This window comes from Taudactylus pleione, unplaced genomic scaffold, assembly GCF_031769625.1.
Source record: "Taudactylus pleione unplaced genomic scaffold, aTauple2 ptg000138l, whole genome shotgun sequence".
Lineage (NCBI taxonomy): Eukaryota > Metazoa > Chordata > Amphibia > Anura > Myobatrachidae > Taudactylus > Taudactylus pleione.
The window spans coordinates 10,339,137-10,358,212 of record NW_028284540.1 but is presented as its reverse complement, the minus strand read 5'-3'; the positions used below and the strand labels follow the sequence as shown (position 1 = coordinate 10,358,212).

General features: G+C 45.0%; 1 protein-coding gene across 5 annotated transcripts in view; it reads right to left on the bottom strand.

Moving 5' to 3' along the window:
• The window catches only part of EPB41L5 (erythrocyte membrane protein band 4.1 like 5), a 157,421-nt gene that overhangs the window by 24,572 nt on the left and 113,773 nt on the right, over window positions 1–19,076 (bottom strand). For all 5 annotated transcript variants that reach the window (XM_088473647.1, XM_088473643.1, XM_088473646.1 and 2 more), the window contains exons 17-19: window positions 6,077–6,243; window positions 5,136–5,197; window positions 4,631–4,759 (exon numbers count right to left, since the gene is read on the bottom strand). In XM_088473647.1, coding sequence (XP_088329773.1) covers window positions 4,631–4,759; window positions 5,136–5,197; window positions 6,077–6,243 — 358 coding nt within the window. The remainder of the gene's footprint in view (window positions 1–4,630; window positions 4,760–5,135; window positions 5,198–6,076; window positions 6,244–19,076) is intronic.

Genomic DNA, 19,076 nt, shown 5'->3' with positions numbered 1-19,076 from the left:
AAAGAGGAGAAGGAAGAACAATCGTACACCAGAAGCACTAACACAAGATGAGTGAATCCGTGACCGAAATAATAAAATATACAATGCAGCCAGGTGCGTCAGGGTGGGTGCCCTGTGGACCTCGAAGAATAGGAGTTATCAAGGTAAGTCTACCATAACTCTAATTTTCTACTTCAGGGTCCATAAGGATCCACAGGGATGCCATGGGGATGTCTTAAAGCAGTTCCCCTAAGGGTGGAGGATGCTCCTGAGTAGGTAGGAGAACTCGTCGCCCAAAGGAAGCATCCTGAGAGGCAAAAGTATCAAAGGCGTAGAACCTATGAAAAGTGTGGATAGAAAAACACTTGGCTTCCTTGCACAATTATTCAGCAGAGGCACCACGACAAAATGCACACGATGGCCCTACAGACTGAGTAGAATGTGCTGTCACCGTATCTGGGACAGGGAGATCAGCCTGTATGTACACCTGAGAGACAGTCATACATAACCATCGAGCCAAAGTCTGCTTGTTAGCTGGCCATCCTCGTTTGTGAAAACCATATAATACAAAAATAGCATCTTATTTTCTAACAGAGTTTATACACTCCACATAGATACGGAGAGCACAAACTACATCCAGGGAGGCTTCACCTACCGAGAGGTCTGGAGCCTGGAAAGCTAGAACTACAATTTCTTAATTTTCATGAAAACAGGACACTACCTTAGGAAGGTATCCTTCCCTTGTACGAAGAGCAGCTCTATCCTGGTGAAAAATAAAAAATGGGGAGCGACAAGAAAGCGCTGCCAAATCAGAGAGGAGAAAAAGTGTCTTCGCTGTCAACAATTTCAAGTCTACAGAGTCCAGAGGTTCAAATGGGAGAGCTTGTAGCCCCTTAAGAACCAAACACAGATCCCACAGTGCTACCAGTGGGACAAAAGATTTTATTTTTTTTCCAGGGAGTTCTGCGAGTTCAAACATCTGGTAATGAGGCAATGTCTCTCTGGAACCAGACTGACAATGCAGAAACCTGCTCTCTTAAAATGGCCAGGTGGAGACCAAGGTCTAACCCAGCCTGGAGAAAAGCCAGTACCCGGGAAACCCTAAACACCTTAGAGTCATACTTTCTGTGGGATCACCATTGACCAAAAGAATGCCAAACCCTGTAATAGATGTGGGGCAGAGGCAGGCTTCTGTGCTCTAAGCATCGTTTGAATCACAGAGCTGGATACACCTTTGGCTCTTAAGATGGAAGATTCAAGAGAAACGCCATCAAAGCCAGACGCGTTAAATCCAGATGCAGGCAGGGACCCTGCGTTAACAGATCCTGCCATAGAGGAAGAGGATACGGACTGTATGGATAGGTTCTGTATGTTGGCGAACCAATGACCAAGCCTGGGCCACGTCCGGAGCCACTTATCTGCCATTATCTTGTTAAATACCCGGGAAGCCGTTGATAGGCCCGAAATTGGTAATGTTGTTGTAGGACAGCAAACCGTAGAAATTGATGGTGGGAGGGCAAAATAGGAACATGTAGATACGCATCCTGAATGTCCAGGGAAACCATAAAATCCCCATGCTCCATTGCCAAAATAATTGACCGAAAAGTTTCCATACGGAACTTGGGTACATGAATAAACCTGTTGAGTGCTTTTAGATTTAGAATAGGGCGATGAAACCCATTTGGTTTCTGAACCAAAAATAGATTGGAATAACCATCTCTTCCTTGTTACAACACAGGAACCGGGATTATTACCCCTGCGTGCAGCAGGAAGTGAATGGCCTCCTGTAGGGCCAAGGCCTTGACCGCACTAGAGGATCTGTGCAAAAACACTTCTGGGGAGGATGCCTCCGGAAAGTGATAGCATACCCCTGAGAGACCACTTCTCGGACCCAGGCATCTGTTGCTGTTTGATGCCAGTAATCTACAAACTGAAGTCGTCGGGCCACCCACCCTGGGATCCCCCAGGAGACCTGCCCAATCAAGCCGAGCCCAGACATTTTCATTTGTCGCCTGGATGTTCAGCGAAAACTAGACGGCTTGGAGGAAGATCGTTCCTTTGCTTGTCCCTGAGGACGAAAGGACCGAAAAGAAAAAAACTGCCTAGATTATTTTGTACCAGTAGATGGCAGACCTGAGAACTTTGAAGTCGCCAGAGTAGCTATTAGCTTATCTAACTAGCTCCAAAAAGTATATTTCCAAAAGAAAGGTAATGATTCCAGAGCCTTCTTTGATCCTGTATTAGCTTTCCAGGATCTTAACCAAAAGGACGCTGCACGTCACTACTGAAGCCGCCGATTGTGCTGAAGCTAAAATTCTAGCATCTACTGCAGCTCCTCCCAAACAGGAGGCCGCTTCCCGTATCTGAGAGATATAAATCATCTGTTCTCTGGTAGCATCTGGTAGAGAGTCATCCAATGGCCCGTTCATTCTTCAACAGCTTTGGTTACCCAGGCTCCAGCCATAGCTGGACGAGCAACAGCTCCCGATTATGAATATTGCCTTAAGACATGTTTCAAATTTCCTGTCTGTAGAATCTTTAAGAGAAGATGCTGACTGAATAGGCAACGTAGCATTTCTAACTAAGTGAGTCACATGAGCATCCACAGTAGGAGGTACCTCCCACTTAGTACATTCAGAAGCTGGGAAAGGATACAATGAATCTTTTATTCACATAACACTGTTTATCCAGGTTACCCCATGCCTCTTCCATAAGCTCAGTGAGCTGCTTAGATTTAGGAAACTCTGTTTTGGCCACCTTCTGGTGTTTAAACACTGAAGCCTTCTTATTAGGGGCTGGTTCATCATCCTGAATATCTAGGATTGATTTAACCGCCCTCACCAAAATAGGAACATCCACTGTGGAAGCATGGTTCTCCTCTCCCGAGCATGGACTCTGGAGAAGATCCATGCGCATCATCTGATTCCCCTGATGATGCTTCTTAATCCATATGCTGAACAGACTGATAAAAAGATATCTTTCGCTTAGGCGTCTTAGTAACTATCGGTCTGCTTGCAATAGCTGACTGAGCCATACTCTGACTTGAAAGAGCATAAGCATCCATCCAGGAAGGATGTATAGGAGGTGCAAACACATCATGCTTTGGATACCCCATACAAGGAGGCAGAATGGGAGTAGCCATACGAGCCACAAACTGCTTCATAACCTGAGACAAGGACGACACCCAAGATGGCTCTTGCACAGGGACTGGTATACTGGACTGGTGAGGTAGTTCTTTATAAACAGCACACATACCGTCCTTTATAAAGTCCTGAGAGGACAAGCCTGCCAAACAAGCTTTACATGAAACCAGCACAGGGGCTTCCCCCTCCTGATTCACTTTCCTTTTTGACAGATCAATTATAAAGGTAACAATGTAATATAATGTGACAACCTTCACAATTAACAAATAAATGTGAAGCATAAAGAAATACCCCACACAGCTACAACAGAGGGATGAGGAGAAAAACAGCGATAGTTATAACTAGCAGTCAGAAATAAAAGGCAGTATTAATACAGCAGCTAGCAAACAGACACATACATATGCAAATTGCACTGGGCTCTGAATCAACTACTCAAAACACAATGCTTGGTAGGATATAGAGCACATACCTGGCACCGACAGTTGACTGGGAGAGTCTCATATATACAAGATGGGTAGGGGGAGCTACCCAGACGCATGAAAACCTTTGAAGGGACTGCGTCTGGGTCGGGGGAGGAGCTGCCAGGGGAGCGTCTACCTACCCTAAGCTGCATCAACCGGCCGGGTACGCTGGCCTCGTGGCAGCAGAAGTGTCTGCTGCCAATACCCGGCGTCAGACGACAAGGCCCCGGTGGTCTAGTGAGGACCCTTACTGTAGTGGCTTCCGGTGCATCTCCTGCACCGGAACAAGGACTGCCACGCGCGATTCCCCATAAGCGAGGAATCGCCTTACCTGACATCTCCATGCGTCCGGTTGCAGTCCGGGTCCCAGCATCGCTGCTAGCAAGCTCAGCCAAGACCCGCCAAAATCATAAGCCCTGTTACTGGTGTTGTGGCCTGGCGGAGGTAGACGGAGTCGCAGTACATGCGTCTTAATTCAGACGCTCAGTACTGTCAGCCCAACTGCCAACCTAAAAACATAGAAAATAAAATAAAACATAAAATAAAAGCTTAGGGCTGCCTGAGCAGTCACATTACAAAAGTGCGTCTGAATCCTGCCGCACCAAACAACTGAAAGCATGCGGCTGGGGGCGGGGTATATATGGAGGAGGACCCAAGGCATCCTGGGAGCTGAAAGCTTTAACTGTTTGGTGCTTGGATCTTTCCAACCACATTACCCCATAGTATCCCTGTGGATCCCTATGGACCCTGAAGAAGAAATACTGCCATCACATGTTCATTCTGCTTAGTCACGGGGACATTTCCTTAAATTTGAGGTTCCATTCTAGTGTTAGCTTCATGATCGGGTGAGGGCCAGTCATGAAACAGGGTACTTCTGAAGGTATCCGGTCAAAATCCTGACATCTGTCAAGATCCCGGTGTCGGCACCCCGACGGCAGGCACCAGGCTGGGCTTATTTTATCTGGGCCGGGGCACATTGTAGCTTTTTAAACTCGGGCAGGGAACGATACATCCCCATGTCCCATAGTCTGTGCCACAATTCCTCACCTTCTGGTTTGTTTCCACCTGAGCTTTCAGTATGTTGCTCTTTATATCAGTTGGTAGCCAGAGTGGAGCAGACACTGGGAGGTCAATCATGTTATTCAGACACTTCTCAATCAGCTTTACAGACTCCTCCTATAAAAAGGCAAGGCTTTGGGTTGGGTCAAACAATTTCATAAAAAGTATTTAGGTGAATGAGCAGATTTTCTCACCCTATGGAATTATAGACATGCGCTGAATACTTGGATGCAGTTTACAGTTGACAGAATGCACAAAGACTTAAACCCCACATACTAAGTCCAGCCTATTGTACATTTATACTTGTAGACAGATTGTGCATTCTGCTCCAGCAATAGGTCACTGAAATTAGGAAATTAACTATCTATGCAAGAATTAGTTAGGCAAGATGGAACCCACAGAGATTCTACTATCTCTACTAGGGTCTTTACAAGGTGGCGATGACGTGAGGAGCCCCCAGTACCCGCTGTCTCACATTCACATTTAATCGTACCAGAGGAACGGTCACGTTACTGGTTTCCTGATTGTTCGGTTTCACAGTCGCATCTTCGAAGGCTAAAAAACAAATTGAGGATTAAAGTATTTACCCTCACTGGCAAATTTTTCACCTCTCCTTACCATCATATTTATCTTATTAAAAGGAACAGAACATGTCAACCTTTAACCATCTAGAGTCAGGGGCAGTTTATGGGCAGAGCAAAGTGGACATTTGTGTAATAAATTACTTTTAATCTATGCACCATGGCAATACATGAAAGCTGCTTTATTTACTCCGTTTTGGGGCATTTTGTTGTTTATATACTGTAAAAAATGACAGACATTTCATATATGCACACATCATTGAGTCCTATCTGACAGGCCACACAGATCAGATAATGTGACTTCATCTAAAGGAAGGTTTACATTTGTAAAAAAAACAAAAACAAATGATGACAATACTCGTATAGGTATAAAACAAAATAATCACTTAATATAAGGATAATCCAGCAAGCAGCATCACCCATAGAATAACTGGTAATTGTTGCAGAACCTTCTCTCTCCCGTGATTCTAGTTTTATCTGTATTACACAAAAAAACTCCCCAAGAAGCTGTTGCTGAGTTAGATGAAAGAACAAGTTCTCCCATATGAATAGATTAATTTCAGACCAGCCAAAGTATATAATAGCTCAGAGTTAGCGAGGGCTAGGCAGAGCCAGAAATTGTACACTTGCCTATTCTGGAGTAAAACTACTGATATGGGAGAACGTGACCCTTCATCTGCCGTTGTGGCGGTTTCTTACTTCATTTTAGTTTATCGAATATAAAAAGGACAAACAAAGTGATAGCACATAAATAACAATGGAAATTTTTACACTGCATCCCCGAGGACACTGGAAGAATTTCTGTCTCAGTAGGATGGAGAGCTCCATATAAACAGTATTGCATGTCCCTTACCTGGTGCAATGTCTGGGTGCTCCAAGGGAATCTCCTCTAAGCAGGGGTTGTAGAAGGCCAGACCTCCAGCATCCAATCCTGGAACAGGACTTGTGAAGACGGGAAGTGCCAAATCATCATTAAATTTGCTCTCCAACAATTCCTGGCTATCAATTAACCCAACAAAGCTGTGGAAGCAGCAAGGTATAAAGTTTAACAAGCGGTCAATCTGCACGCTTACTGTTGTCCTGTGCTGTGCCGCTACCACTGTACTCGCTCAGACTACCCTTTCTGTGTGTGCCATCCTGAGTGCATTGGTGGTATAGTGGGGGGATGGTCTCTATTTGAAATGGTCTACATCCATCTATTCTGCAGATAGACTGGCCATAAATACACATACAATGAATGGATTCATTCTTGTGTACAATAGAATTAGCATTACGAAACCTCAGAATCAACAGTGACCTCAGCAAAGTTTATTCTGTAATTAGTGTTAAGGTTTGTGATATATATACAAATTAAAGGTTGAATTATGAACAAAGTAACAACTTTTTGCGATTTCTCCTAATGTTTCAAATACTAGAAGAAAAAGGGAGACTTATGTTGCTTACCTGTTAAGTCTGTTTCTTCGACTCCACAGGGATGACACTGGGTATAGACTGGAGAAGAGAGTCTGGGCACTAAATAGTTAATGAAAGTTACCCACAAGCCCAGGCTCCTCTCTTTTATAGCCTGCGGCTGGGGGCGGGGTATCAGTTTCATTTGTAAGCCCACGTAGGAGCGAGGCTGAGAAGAAGGTGGTCTGGCATACACACAGAACCATACAAACCATGTAAAGTACAGTCTGACAGGTCACCATGGAAACACACACCGGCAGTCAGGTGCATCAGGGTGGTCGCCCTGTGCCCTCTATGGAGTCGAAAAAGACTTAAAACAGGTAAGCAACATAAGTCTGCTTTTCTTCTTCCTCCACTAAAGGGCAGAGGGATGACACTGGGACGTCCCAAAGCTGTCCCCTATGAGCAGGGACGCTCCTGAGCTGAAGAGAGCATGGAAAGCCCGAAGGCGGCGTCCGAGGACGCAAAAGGTATCAAAGGCATTAAACCAGATGTATGAACAGAAGACTATGCGGCAGCCTTACAGAGCTATTCTGCAGAAGCCCCGCAGTATGCTGCCCAAGAAGTCCCCACTGACTGGGATGTAGGAAGGTTCGCCAAGGAGTAAGCTTGGCGAATTGTGAAGAGGAGCCAGCGGGCCAAGGTCAGTTTAGTAACCGGCCAGCCCCACTTATGCACGTCATATAAGACGAACAGAGAAACAGACTTGCAAATCTCCCTGGTCCTCTTGACGTAAAGCCAGAGAGCCCTTACCACATCCGAAGAAGCCTCTGGCTGAAAAGGATCCGCAGCCTGGAAAGCAGGTACCACAATCTCCTGATTTAGGTGGAAGCAGGACACCACTTTGGGAACGCAGCACAAGCGAGTCCGCAGCATGGCCCTGTCTGAATTGAAAAGAAGGAACGGGGAGCGACACGATAGGGCGCTCAAATCAAAAAAAACCCAGCCGACGCTATGGCTAAGAGAAAAAAGAAAAACAGTTTTCCATCTAAGCCAGAGCAAATCCATCTGTAATGGATTAAAGGAAGAACACCGGAGAGCTTGGAGAAGCAAAGACAGGACCCAGGAAGCCAAGAACAGTAAGCTGAACGTGGAGAAAATCCTGAAAAAAGTTTCGTACATCGAGCTATCTACCTTTGGAAGAAAACAGAAAAGGCCGAAACCTGGACCTGAGCCGGAAGCCCAAATCCAAAAGTCTGCATCCAGGGTGGCTCTGCCATGGGAAGCTGTGGCACAGAAACAGGGACAGGTGGCACTAGAACAGTCATGCGGTCTACAAACTCTCATTACCTGAGTTAACCTGGACGCCCAAGCCGGTTCTGGAATCCATGGGTGAAGTCACCTGCTGCGGGGCACCTAAGCAACTGACACAAAGGCCATCGTGCTCCAGATCCTGAGGAGAAATGACATTAAGACATTTCTTAAAAGTGCGCAATACTGTAGCACTTACCTCCTAGGTAGTGTTATTTCTAGACAACCTGAGAGACAAAGAAATCCCCAGGTATGTAAAGCAAAAAGGGTCTTTAGGTAATAAATATTATATAAAATTTACCGCCGGACGCAGCACCAGTGAAGACCGGCACCAGTGAAGATCCCGGCTGCGCTAAAAGGTAGGTATAAACTAACCTAACCCTAACTCTCCCTTATTGGTTCCTAACCCAACCCCCCCCCCCCCCCCCCAGTGCCTAAACCTTTCCCCCCTTCCCCTAGCCCAACCCTATGTCCCCCCCCCGGGAGCCATCTAACCCTCCCCCCTCCGTGCCAGGCTTACCCTTGGTCGGGATTCCGGGCTCCCGGCGTAGGTAAATTGACAGGCGTCGGGATTTCGCCTGTCATTAGACCCTTGTCGGGGATTAGACTGTCGGGATGCCGACGGTCGGCATTTAGACAGTCGGCACCCAATATATATATTATATATACATACACACACATATAATATATATATTATACACACACACATACTGTACTCACCTCTGCAAGATATGTTCCCCCTGTGGCCAGTAACCACGGCTACAGAGACACAAGTACACTTACATACACACACAAACCACTCAATGCAGAAATGTGGGCTAGTGAAGCCCAACAAACAAGCAGGAAGGAGCAGTTAATCTAGCGCAGCTGCTGGGAGGGGAGACTTGAGCCCAGCTTCTCTCCAACACTGAGACAGGCAATGAGGTAAAATGGCCGCTCAGCATTTAGGAGGGAGAGGAGAGAAGGGAGGATCTGCCTGGGCATTACTGGCTGCAGAGGGAAAGCACATCCCAGGGTTGGGGGAGGGGCTATCAGGCAAGTGCCCACCTCCCCCTTCTGAAATAACCCCAGAGAACATGGCCACCACTGCTATTAAGCAGCCCCCTGCTCCATTTTAAATCCCTCTGGTTGTCTTCTGCTTCGGCAGTAGCAGCTGCGAACTTGCGGCTCCCTGGATGCAGGGAGCGGCCTTATCTTGTCCCCGGTGAGCGCCGCCTGTGTAAAAGTCCGCGGCCAAAGTCACTGACCTAGTGGCCAGTACTGTGGGCGCTGGGGCGTCCTATAGGACACCTTACCTTTTTACAACGAGTGGACAGTGTAATAAAATAAATAAATTAAAAAACTGTGGGGAACCACCGAAAGCAGCCCTACTATAAACTGGTCCCAGCTCCTGCCGGCACTAAACTCAAAACTGTGGCTGGGGGCGGGATAGAGAGGAGCTAGGGCTTGCGGGTAATTTTCATTAACTATTTGGTGTCCAGACTCTCCGGCTATACCAGTGTCATCCCTGTGCCCCCTAGTGGAGAAAAACAAAATAAATATTTGTAAACTAAAGGCAATAACTAGCCCTATCATAACGTCAGCTGTTTGTTGTCTAGAATTCTTACAGAATAAATGTACCCAGCTGCTGTATAAGAAAACGAGCTGCATTAGGACTAAAAGGTGCCCCACTGTACAACTGGCCATAAATAAATTAGGATATTCATTACACAACACAGGCTTCATCTTAACAATTTGATTGAATCAGGACACAACCAAACCAGTCATGCAATTATGCTAAAATATACAGTGGTTTTTCAAAAGTATTCAACACCCTAAAAATGTAACAGATTTGTCAGTATTACAAATGACATTTACACCAATTGTTCAAGACAGCTCAACTCCTGCAGACTAGTAATTGTTAAGAACAGCCAACAGTGCCCACACACTAGGCAATATTTTATACGATCAGCCCGACTCATCGGGATGACAGATCGTGTAAAATATGTCCTAATCATGAGTCTCTACTCACGATTACAACGCCGATGCGCGTACCCGCTGGGCGTATATCGCATCTTCAGATCTTGCCTGCTGCAGGCAAGATCAGAAGATCTCAGTCACGATGCACTGAAATAGTATAGGATACACGATAGACTGTGGGTCAATTTGGATACTTTTTAACACCAAATCATGCCCACGACTGCAGGGGGAGAAATCGGACACTATATCGGATCTTGACCTGAACGCCTAGTGTGTGGGCACCTTAAGTCTTCTGAGGTACGCTTCTACTGTTGGTGGCTTCTGTTTGGTGGCAATTCTTGCATTATATTCCTTGCAGATTTGCACCTGGTTTTGAATGACACTTGTGGACGGCAATTTTCAAACAGCGCCACAGATTCTCAGTTGGATTGAGATCGAGACTTTGACTTGGCCATTGTAAAAAAGGGAGACCTTTCTCCCATACTTACATAATAGTTTGCACGGAGTCTTGCAATATATATCTCCCTGTATTTTACATCATCCATTGGTCCTTCAATTCGCAGTGGAAAAGTGTCCCACACCATGTTGCTGCTATTTCTATACTTCACTGTTGGGATGTTTTAATTCAGTAACGGCTGCCTTTTAGACACTTTTTTTTTATACAGGCCAGTAGTATGCCCTTGATAAGGTTGATATGTGCACATTCACTCTAGTTGAGACACTGAATCCTGTAGCTCCAAAGTGATAGCCGTCATCTCTGTGGCTTCCATCCCAAGTCTACTTCTTGCTGAGATGCTGCATTTTGAGGAATAGCCTTGCCTAGGTAATATGAAGCAGCTTCAATTTCCTCAGAACTGATCCAACAGTACTCGCTGGGATGTCCAAGTGTTTGAATATTATGTAGGCAGCCTTTCCACATCTAGAACACGCTTTAATTGTCTTAGGGCCTGATTCACTACCGGTCACAACTGCGATTACACATGCAATCGGCCGATTGTTGCGTTCTGTGCATGCATATCAGTGCGCGAACCGGCCACTGCGATGGGGACTGCAATCGCAATGACTACGCACCCATTGCAAAGGGATTGACAGGAAGTGCCGTTTGTGGGTGGTGACGAGGGGAGTGGTTGGCGAAATGCAGGCGTGCTAGTGAGTTTGAACGCTGTTGCATGGGAGTGCATAAATCCACTGCGATGCCTTACGCTACTTTCAGTACTCATAGCTTGCGACGAGGTTAGCAATTCCTGAGTAAAGTCAGAGCTTGTGCAAATGTGCGTGAGGCTGCGATGGTACTCTTGTTACCAAGGATTACGGATGTGTGTAGGGTAAAGTGGGTGTACTTATGTTGGGCTGCGACGGCATAGCGATCACAATGGATTAGCATACTATCGCCGTGAGACTGCGTGCGTAATCGCTTTTGCAATCCGTAATGAATCAGGCCCTTAGAATGCTGTTTGGTTTCTCCTTTTCACAGATTTCCTTTTTTTAGTTTCACTGTATGACCAATGTTATTTGACTTAAGAAGTCTTTTATCCATAAAAGTGGACCTCTTTAATAATTCACAAGTATAGGCTGTCAAAGCTGGATTATTGGCTGAGACAATATCAGTTTAAAATTGAATCGCAGTGACACCATCTTGTGACTGGAAATGAGAGCGCAAGACGCCATTTTGCGAATGGCCACCTAAGCGCCATTTTAGATAAACTCACACTTTAGTACATGTGGCGATATTACTATTAGCATCATGCGATTGCATCTGTGACCATCGCCATAAGTTACGGTGATACATCAAAAGCCCATTTCATGACTTTACGTAGTTTGGGTGCTCTGGATAAAAGTGTATATTATTATAATTCCCCTAAAGGATATATTCAGAAATGGCTGTACAGTATGTCAAAATTGGATTGCATTAGCTAAACAGAGCAAATGGCCACGTGACAACTAGCCTGTGTAGACAAGCTTCCTGGATATAACGTCTGCTCTCACTCCAGGTGGCCCTGCTCGAATACAGCAAGAGGGTCGTTTGTAGCACTTTACATTAGCAGGCTTCCTACAATAAAATACCTTCAAAGCCAAGAGTGAGTGTTATCTGAGGTTTGGGTCTTGTATCTGTGCTAATTTGCATTTACACAAGAACCTGTGAGAACAAAGGACTGTACTTTTGAGCCTGGGAAGGGTGGGGACTGCTGAGAGAGGGGGGCGTGTGGAACTATAATGCTCAGCATTCCACACTGCTAGGTGTTCACTTAGTTTAAGTGAGATTTAAGTGCACCATTTCTCATACACACATTAATACGCACAATTGCACTGTTAACTAATCGCATATTAGTGAATGCACAAGATCCTGTATGAAAACGCTGTTTATTAGCTTCATGCGCACGCATCTGCCCCAAGTTAACTAGCGTCTTTACATCAAACCCCACATACTTACACATTACATATTCACATAAAAGGTTTAATAAGCTTTAAAGTATAAGATTTAAGTTTGTTCATTTAGCATAAATGCTGTGAAATAAAGACTATTTGGTAACTAAGGTTTTATACATGATAAGTAAGCCGTGATTGGTATTGTACTGATGCGTACTCTTTCAACAGTATTCCAGTACCATCGGTGTGGAGATCGCATCATGCATTCTCAAATTATGGACCGCAGAGACTTCAAGCAAAAAAATGTACATTATATGAACAACTGTTAGGATGACTGCATGAGGCAGGAAACCAGAGACCCCCAGTTGTTAGAGGCTGGGTTGTGTATTTGAATCAGCCTGTTAAATGCCTTGTAACATATGCTCTCTCCTTTAGGACCAATGGTATTAGCAACAAACTTCTCTATTGTGTTTATTTCTGGGGGGTATAAATGTGTGCTCTGACCCTGGGTTCCTAGTCTTTGTGCTGAATGCTGATTGACGAGGGGTTTCTTGCTGATGCCTAACATCTGGACCAGAGAGTGCTGCGTATGTATACTTGTACTTGGGTCTGTATAATCTCTTTGCGCTAAGATTATATGAGGATCATAGCGTGTAACTGCTGTACTTTTACTTGAATACTTTGTGTTTTGGAACCACATGTTCTAGGTCTGGAGTCTTTATTTACTGGATGACTGCGTACGCAAATTAGCGTCATCCTTAGAGGTTTATAGGAAGGATATTAGAAGGTATAGGCAGGGGTATATAGAGGTTCAAAGGCAGTATCCTTAGTTGGGGGCTCATAGTGAAGTCACTTACCTACTCACATGGCACATACGGTTATCGATATCTCAGCAAAGGGTGGAGTGGCCACATGCAGGGTTTACCTGCAACTGCTTTGTGCTGAAAGATCGCCATCTGTTTTCTTGTGAGCCAAGGAAGCTGACTAGAATCCAGGGACAAGAGGGGAAAAAGTGGTTTTCCTTTGTTGATAGAACCTAACGTTTAAAGGGGTATCGCAGTATTGAGCATGCGGCTGAGTCGCAGTTTTGCGCACAGTAAAGACGCACTTTTGTGTACGCAGCTATAAAGTTGTCATACGGTTGTGTGGTAGTCGCATTATTATGTGACTGGTCACACAATAGCGTATACGTACTTCCGGTTGTGCTGCCAAGTGTTTAAATAAAGCCGTTGAGGTTTACATTTTCAATTGTTATCAATATCTGGGTTAACGTGTATTTTTCTGCGCAGGAAAAAGTGTGTAACAGTGAGTATTTGTTGGTAGGGGTAACTTGTTCCCTACAGTTAGAGGTACCGTATGACCTTTAAGGGCTAAGTGCTAGCCACTCGGTAAGCAGCTTACCGTTCTATACACAGTAGCAGGTGTACATGTTGTCTTTGTTGTAGAGAGGTGCGTGGAAGTAGCCTACTTAAACTTCCATAGGTGTGGAAGTTGCCTTACTAAATCTTATCCGGGTGTGGAAGTTGACTTTTTCAAATCTTATCCAGGTGTGTGGGCGCTGCCGTTTAAATCGTCCACAGGTAAGTGAAAGTACCTTGATTGTCATTCACCAGTTTAAATCTTTATTGAAAAGCATAGGAGTTGTCTCAGAATGGGGGCCATGCAAACAATAGAGATGTTAGACAATGATGTGCTGCTAATGGAAGCGCCGTTTGGATCGGCCTGTCGTATTATGCATACTAAGTACGGTACTTATGCGATAAGATATTGTGATGTATGGTTTAAAAAGACGAAGAGTGTTAGACCGTTTCCCAGAATTGGTAGTTTTGATAAAAATGTACTAGATAATGTCCAGGATCACATCAGTCTGATGCGCTCCCGAGAGAAAAAGGTAATATATTATGAATGTTTAAAGTTGTGGCAGCATGAAGGGGATGCGTGGCTTAAAAATGCGCAAGAAACGCAAACGAGCGTTGCGAGCGCATTGCCAGAGAATACATCCGCGACGCTGAATTGCAATACGGGCGAGCCGCAAAATGGCGCACGTGTGCAGCAAGGTAGCATTGTGGAGAGTATTGCCAGCAGTTCACGCTCACCACCCCCACCCTTATGTGGATGGAGGTGCAAGTACAGTTACCAAAAATACCCATAAAAATGTAACAAGCAATTTGTACCCTCTCTTAAGCAACCATAAAGAAAATGTTTATGATGTGGATGATGAGCCTATTGTAATGTCTGCCATTTCCCATGCTGTACAGATGATAGATGCTGCATCACAACAATAACGAGTGGTGCCATCATCTCCATCAGTAACAGTAAGGGAAGTGCTAACATCCTCTGCACCCATAGAGGAAGTTGTTAATACCATACGTAGCAGCAACAGATTAAGCCCCCAGCCAGGTAACAAGGTCAAAGATAGCAGTGCTGCCGGTCTGCATCCCATTCGGACAATAACCGTTCCGAATGGAAATGCAGATGCGAACGGTGTAGTGCCCACGAGGGAAGTAGTAATGCATTGTCCCTGGACAAGAGCAGAACTAAATTCCATCATAAATGATTTCCCCGATCCCAAAAAGGAAATAGCCAAATGTCAAAGATTTTTGAGAAATTTGGGTAGTTCTCATGAGTCAACTAATAGATTGGCGTGTAGTGTTAAGGGCCTGTCTACCACGCAATACCGACGTGACAAAATTTATCACGGATTGTGTATTGGATGGTGACGTTCCCTTAACAGACCAAGTAAACCGAGGTAACATTTCCCGCATTGTAACTCAATTAGGTATATATTTTCCGGTAGTAGTTAACTGGAACACAATTTTCACCATTAAGCAAAAGGAGAGTGAATCTGCAGAAGATTATTGCGACCAGGCTCTGCAGACTATCACCCAGTACACTGGGTTAGAAGATATTAAAGATAGCACTCACCACAGGGGAATGATAGTCACGGTACTCATGGACGGTCTGAAAGAGAATTTAAAGACTCGGGTTCAGACCTCACAACCTGGCTGGAGGGGAGTCACAATAGATACCCTCATAGAATCTGCCATAGAACATGATAAAAACATCTCAAAGAAGAGAGAGACCCAGAGCGAAAAACGAATGGCTGTCAGTATACAAGCTCTGGAGGGAATGACGGTAACATCACAGCCAACAGACACACTCGCATCTGCACACACACTTACACCTGAACAGTTACATGCCCTCACTAACCCCACGCAACAACAAACACAGCTCTATTCCACAAACCCTATACAACCACAGGTCCCATACTACTCACAAACCTCATATCCCCCACAATACCCTTACCCTCCCTATCCTTACCCATATCCACCACCTTTACCCTCTGCTCAAACCTCACAACAACACGTCTTGACCCGGTCCACGAACGTTTTAACTGTAAACAAACAGGACAGTTAAGTAGAAACAGTACAGTAAAAAGAGGAGGAACCCCAAATCAGGGAAGACCTGGACATCCCCATAAGGGATATGCACAGAGACCAGCAAATGTCCAGCAGGCACCAGCTCCAATTGTGGCCGTAAATGCTTTATTGGAAAATGGTAGCCAACGCTAGGGGTCAGGTCATACCTGTAGTCAGGTTAACGGGAAGTACTAGGGAAGAACCGGTCATGATGGTTGATGTAGCTGGTACTGAATATCCTTTTCTTGTAGACACAGGGGCGACCAGGTCAGTGATAAAATCTCCCGTTAATTTACAGGTGACCAACGAGACAGTACCAACAATGGGTGTAACAGGTAAAGTGGAACATTATCCTTTAACAAAGTCCACAGAGGTTACTATTGGGCCGTTGCATACCAGGCATTCTTTCCTTCTAGCTGCTGCGACTCCTACTAACCTGCTGGGTAGAGACTTGTTATGCAAGATGGGATGTGATATATATTGCACCCCTGATGGTGTATTGTTAGATATCCCAGAGAGAGTTGCACACGAGGTGCGGGATATGTTGGACACTCCCCAAAGGATAATGTATCACTCTACAAGTTTAAATGAAAATCCATCTCAGGTAGATGAAATGTTGTCCCAAATTCCAGATTCCCTTTGGACTAAGGATAGACAGGACACTGGATTAATGGCAAACGTAAGCCCTGTAATGGTAAATTTAAAAAGCGGTAGGCAAGCTCCAAAAATTCACCAGTACCCACTAAAACAAGCTAGTGTAGCCAACAGTACCATCGTCCCGGTGAAGAAGAGTGGTGGGAGGGGTTATAGGCTGGTACAAGACCTTAGAGGTGTTAATAAGGTAGCAAGAGAGCCAATTCTCTGTAGTGCCAAATCCAGCTGTCATCCTGATGCAGATCCCACCAAATGCAACCCATTTCACTGTCATTGACCTCTGTTCTGCTTTCTTCTCTGTGCCTCTCCAACATGTCAGTATCTATTCGCATTTACATACAAAGGTGTACAATAGACATGGACACGGTTACCCCAAGGTTTCATAGACAGCCCCAGTATCTTCTCCCAGGCATTGCACGACTGTTTACAATCCTTTCAACCTGCCAATGGATCTGTTCTAATTCAATATGTGGACGATTTATTGTTGTGTTCTGATTTGTTTATGTCATGTTTGAATGATACTAAACTTTTGTTGCTTCATCTCTCGCATACAGGACACAAGGTGGCTAAGGAGAAACTACAGCCATACCAATCCAGAATAAAATATTTGGGACACTGCCTAACCAAGGGGTTACGACATCTTACAACAGATAGAATCCAGGCCATACAGAACATGACACTGCCGCAGAATCAACAGCAAATTCGTACCTTCTTGGGAATGTGTGGATACTGTAGAATGTGGATCCCAGGTTCCTTGCCTTTACAGGAATTAGTCTCTTCCTCAAAGCCCAATCGTGTTATACACACAGAGGAAACAGAGCAGGCTTTTCTTAATCTTAAGGATAGTTTGACAAAAGCTCCTGCATTGGGAATACCTGATTACGAAAAACCTTTTGATTTGTATTGTACGGAAGCCGATGGTTGTGCTGCAGGTGTCCTTACAAAAAAACATGGTGATGCCAGTAGACCCGTAGCATACTACAGTGCCCAATTGGACACTGTGGCAAGATCATTCCCAACTTGTCTGAGAAGTGTAGCAGCTACTGCTTTATTGGTGAGTAAAAGTGAGGACGTAGTATTGGGCCATGATATGATTGTCTACACTCCCCATGCTGTATCTGCTCTGTTGAACTCAGCTCAAACCAGACACGTCTCTTCGGCTAGGTTTACCAAATGGGAACTAGCTCTAATCGCACCAGCAAACATCACTGTTAAACGTTGCAGCACTCTGAATCCAGAAACGTATTTACCATATGTACAACATGATGTACAAAGGGTGGAAGGAGGATAGTTGCTGGCGGGAGGAGAGTTCAGCAGACATAATGATACGCACGATTGTATGGAATATCTGAATCAGACCTTTACTGCTAGACCTGACATACACGACACACCTTTAGAGAATGTGGATGTGACTTTTTAAACGGATGGGAGTTGTCATAGACAAACAGACACAGGTGAATTATGTACAGGTTATGCTGTTGTAAATGACACAGACATCATAGAAGCTAAACCTCTTAGTCCTACTCACTCAGCCCAGGTGGCAGAGTTAGTAGCACTAACTAGAGCGTGTGAACTGGCAGCAGGCAAATCTGCTAACATTTACACTGACTCGAGGTACGCGTTCGGGACGGTGCACGATTTTGGGGCTCTATGGCGTCTGAGAAATTTTCTGACAGCAGCAGGCACACCAGTTGCACATTCCCGACACATAAAACATCTTTTAGAAGCAATCCAACTGCCCAAAACGGTGGCAGTAATTAAATGTAAAGCCCATACATGAGAGGATGATCCGGTGTCACTGGGCAACAACAGAGCCGATGAAGCTGCAAAATGGGCAGCAGGGTAAAAAATGTTTTCTCCAACTGAAACAATTATGCCTTTCCAAACAATTGATATGCTGAAATTAATTGAGATGCGAAATTTGTGTTCAATTCAGGAAAAGTCCATTTGGAAGTCCAAGGGATGTGGGCAAGAGTCCTCCGGGCTCTGGAGGGACGGACAAGGTAAACTAGTAGCCCCCAAGGCATATTACCCCAGCCTGGCTGAGGCAGCACACGGTCTGACTCATCTGGGAAAGCAAGGTATGTGCAAGTTGGTGAGAGCATACTGGTGCGCACCAGGTTTTTCTTCACAAGCAGAAAAGATAGCAATGTCCTGTCGGACCTGCTTGAGGAAGAACATAGGGAAAGCGATCCCTTCCGAAACGTCCCACATTCCACCGACTGATGGACCTTTCCACGTGATACAAATTGATTTCATCCAATTACCACCCTGCAGGAATCTTAAGTATGTATTAGTGTGCACTGATGTATTTTCTAATTGGGTTGAGGCCTACCCAGCGGCCACTAATACTGCTGCGTTTACTGCCAAGAAAATAGTTCAGGAATTGGTATGCAGATACGGTATCCCTAAAATCACTGAGTGTGACAGGGGTACTCAATTCACAGGTGATGTTTTTCAAAATATGTGTAAGCGGATGGGTATTAATAGCCGACTTCACACCCCCTACCGACCGCAAGCCAGTGCCAAGGTAGAGAGGATGAACGGGACTATTAAAAATAAGTTGAGTAAAATCATGGCAGAGACTGGACTAGGATGGCCAGAAGTGTTACCTTTGCATAGCATAAGGACCACTCCTAGACCCCCTCTAAATCTGTCCCCATTTGAAATACTGTTCGGTAGACAACCTCATTTGATTATAAGTCCACAGGAAGACTTGAAGGGTAACAACGAGGTAACTGTAAAGTATCTTAT